We start from the raw sequence: 3,876 nt of genomic DNA on the forward strand, positions 1-3,876 counted from the left end.
TTTTGAACTTGTTGGAGGACAGAAATTCGTCGTAATTTCCCTTTCAGTGGAATACTTTACACAATGGTAGGGTTCGGCAAGTTCAACGATTTACACATTGTTTATGTTTTTGTGAACTTTTTGGTGGACAGAAAGTCCGAATTTGCTTAGGCAAGGTTGAAGTGTGTATATATATATATATATATCCGAATGAGAGGGAGGAAATGATGTGGGTTTGTGGCATTGAAGATTGTTACTAATCCCTTAGCCATTGTATTAGCAGTTGGGTAACAAGCATACTAGGTCAGAACCATTTTGGACATTGAATTGCAATGGAGTGGCCTGAACCAATACAGAGTGTTCAGTGTCTTGCGGCGAGTGGCATTAAATGCTTGCCTTCGAGATACATCAGGCCTCATGGCGAGAAGCCACCAGAGCACAAGTTAGTGGAAGAGAAGGTACCGGTCATAGACCTCTCCGGTCTCTGTGACGAACGCCGGAGGAAGACACTGGAAGAAATTTCAGATGCATGCAGAGAGTGGGGATGCTTCCAAGTGATCAACCATGGAGTTTCTCCAGAGCTTCTCATGGCCGGACGTGAGGTATCGAGAGGGTTCTTTTCTCTTCCATTGGAGGAGAAGCAGAAGCACGCTAATGATCCTTGTTCTTACGTTGGATATGGCAGTCGAATTGGTGTGCAGAAAAGCGCGACGCTCGACTGGGGGGATTACTATTTTCACCATTATTTGCCTCTTTCTATACGAGAGGAGCACAAATGGCCATCCAAACCAGAGGAATATAGGTGATAAGCAATAGTCAGCATGCCTCTTTTTATTTAATGTTGCAGTTTTATGTTTTTATTTTTTCTCAATGTTTTGGGTTATGTTTTATTTGGACCCAGTAAAATATCTTACAATCTATCCTGGATGTTGTGCTCCCTATTAAGAGTTGTTAAGGGCAGTGTTGATCCAACGTTTCAGTGTTTCGTGGCATGTGCTTAACACTAGTGATGTGTTTGTTTATTAACACCTGCTGGTTTTGGTGTAATGGCAATAGTGACTCCAACAAGTCGTATCAAAGTCAAAGGTCTCCAGTTAAGAAACACACCTGGCTCGCATTGAGGGGGGAGATTGTTGTGCTCCCCATTAATGGGGGGAGATTGTTGTGCTCCCCACTAACACCTGGGGGACAATTGTGACTCCAAAGCTAGAGATAACTACAGCAATTTGTGTTCTTGTGTTGATTTCATGGCATGTGCTTAACACTAGCAATGTGTCTGTTTACTAACACCTTGGGGGGAGGGGGTTGCCATTAAAGGGAGGGGGTTGCTGTAATGACAATCGTGATGTGTGTGTTTACTAACACCTCTGGGGTTGCTGTAATGGCAATGGTGACTCCAACACTGGAGATAACTGCACCAATTTGGATTCATTGTTGCTTTCTTGTGTTGATTTCATGGCATGTGATTAACACTAGCGATGTGTCTGTTTACTAACACCTATGGGTTATGATGTAACGGCAATCGTGACTCCAACACTGGAGATAACTGCAGCAATTTGGATTCATTGTTGCTTTCTTGTGTTGATTCAGTGTTACTCTTTCATGTTCAGATGCATGATTATTTTTCTTGTTTTTGGATGTTTAGAAATATTTATTAGCTATTTAAATTATTTTTATTTATTTAATTTATATCTCTACATTGAAAATATAGTTTGAGTGGGCCTAATGATTAAGACTCTGTGTTTCCTAATATCATGTTAAAAACACTTCAGTAGTCAAATAGTACTGAGATGGATCCATTGTCAAATAAAAAAAAATCCCCTCCACCAATTTGGTGTCTGGTGTGACTTGACTTGGTTGTAACCTAGATATCATATCACTTTCTTTACTTTAATTTTTAATAAGTAACTAATATTTTGTTGCAAGTCATTATGCAATATTAACTTTTTAATAAGTAAAATTACATCAATTATGTAATATTAATTTTTAATATATGCATTTCCCTGAACTTATTTTATCGCTGATTCGCAGAATATTAAGCAATCAGAAGGACACGGTCAAATAATTAACAGTTCTATTTATTTGATAATTCCATTTAAATTTGATTACCAAATATCTAGAGAATCAGCAATCCAGATAAAGATAACCTATAAATTTTATCTACTTCAAAAATGGTGCTTGTTTTTTCACCCATAGTTTCGTCAGTTGTTGTATGCACGAATAGTTGTATTAAATTTTCATTATTGGGATATGTGTTGACATTACAGGAGTAGAATGAAAGAGTATTGCGAAGGAACGCTGGAGCTCTGTGGAACCCTGCTCTCTGTGTGTTCCGAAAACCTGGACCTGCCTCCCAACCATCTAAACGAAGCTTTTGGACGTGAGGAGGGGGGCATTGGAGTTTGCGTTAGACTTAACTATTATCCAGTGTGCCCGCAGCCGGAATTGACTTATGGTCTATCCCCACATACTGACCCTGGAGGAATAACCATTCTACTTCAGGATGATGTTGTTGGCCTTCAAGTTCACAGAGGCGACTATTGGGTGCCTGTGCAACCTGTTGCGAACGCCTTGACGATAATCCTTGGTGATCAGATGGAGGTCAGTTCTTCGACTAGTATTTTTATTGACCTGTCAATATCCGTTGATGGTGATGTACAAGGTGCTTCATGGGTTCTTTTTATTTTTTGGTGCAGATATTGACGAACGGAATTTACAAGAGCGTGGAACACAGCTGCGTTGCTAACCAGAAGAAGGAACGAATGTCCATCGTGGTTTTCTGTAACCCTAATGGAGAGAAGGATGTTGGCCCTATAAAAGAGCTGACCAATGATGAGTCCAACCCTGCTAGATACAAACACATGACGTTCAATCAATACAGGACGTTGATTCGAAGGAATGGGACTAAAGGAAATAGCTACGTGAAATCGCTTACAAATTTTGGATAGAATAGTTTTATATTGTATTATTTTATGGAGTTGTCTATAATGTATTTTTTCGAGATTTTGGTGACGGAATCCAACGGAATAAACTGAGATTAAATCTTGATTTGTTGCAGTTAAAATGGTTTTTTAACTGTATATTGGATTCAGCGCCCTGAAAACCCTCCTCGGACGCCTTGATTGTGCAGAAATTAGATATGGAATTCCAATAAATCGCTGCCGGATTTTGACCGGAAAAAACCAGCGGAGAGGCTTCCAAAAAGTCTCATTATAGACAACTCCCTATTCTATTTCTTGTACGTATTGTACTCCTCGAGATAGGAAGGCAAACATCACGTGCTAATTATTGTTATTCAAAAGCTCTAGAATTTAGAGTCTTACAAACCTATCATTTTTATTTTTATTTTGTAATTTTTATATATTTGGTTTACTATTTATATACTATTGTTTAAATATTAATGGTATATATTTTAATTGAAATTATAATTTTTTCTTAAGTTTGTTAGGACTTTCTCATTTTCGATATTATATGCCTATTATTCACCCTGCAACAGAGGAGGGTAGTACAAGATTTAAATCCAAGATCTTTGGTTTAGTGAGACTTCATTTCACAGCCATCACCACTTAGCTACTGCAAACAAACGAAATTACAAAATTTAAATAGGAATCGTCTAACGAGGCGGAGGAATTGCCCGAACAGAAGAGTGGCCAGAATCCGGGCAAAAAAATTTCAAAAAATCTTCTAGATACAGTGTTTGAATCATGTTTTTGATGGTAGAAATGGATTCAACACCATCAAAAACGTCTAGGACACCTAAATTTTTGAAGTTTAACAACTATAACTTGGATTTACAAAAATCCTTGCCAGATTTTTTCTAAATATGACTGGAATTTCCATAACTTTCCGGGCAATTCCTCCGACTAGTTAGAGTGCAACATTTAAATGGAGTCTTCT

General features: G+C 38.2%; 1 protein-coding gene across 1 annotated transcript; it reads left to right on the forward strand.

The window, feature by feature from the left end:
- The first annotated feature begins 214 nt into the window (after positions 1-214).
- LOC149201129 (jasmonate-induced oxygenase 1-like) lies at positions 215-3,010 on the forward strand. Its single transcript, XM_089399677.1, has 3 exons — positions 215-781; positions 2,247-2,580; positions 2,676-3,010. The coding sequence occupies exons 1-3, from the start codon at positions 312-314 to the stop codon at positions 2,925-2,927; spliced, it is 1,056 nt and encodes a 351-aa protein (XP_089255803.1). The 5' UTR covers positions 215-311; the 3' UTR covers positions 2,928-3,010.
- The last annotated feature ends 866 nt before the right edge of the window (positions 3,011-3,876 follow it).

The sequence above is a fragment of the Pinus tabuliformis genome, chromosome 2_1 (assembly GCF_031772625.1).
Source record: "Pinus tabuliformis cultivar Carrire ecotype Pingquan chromosome 2_1, CPIR1, whole genome shotgun sequence".
In the NCBI taxonomy this organism is placed as follows: Eukaryota; Viridiplantae; Streptophyta; class Pinopsida; order Pinales; family Pinaceae; genus Pinus; species Pinus tabuliformis.

Bases quoted from the DNA above. Each gene is read 5' to 3' on its own strand.
- LOC149201129 (XM_089399677.1), top strand. From the start codon at position 312: ATGGAGTGGCCTGAACCAATACAGAGTGTTCAGTGTCTTGCGGCGAGT. The intron at 782-2,246 runs GTGATAAGCAAT...TTGACATTACAG, and splicing joins TCCAAACCAGAGGAATATAG to GAGTAGAATGAAAGAGTATT. The intron at 2,581-2,675 runs GTCAGTTCTTCG...TTTTTGGTGCAG, and splicing joins TCCTTGGTGATCAGATGGAG to ATATTGACGAACGGAATTTA.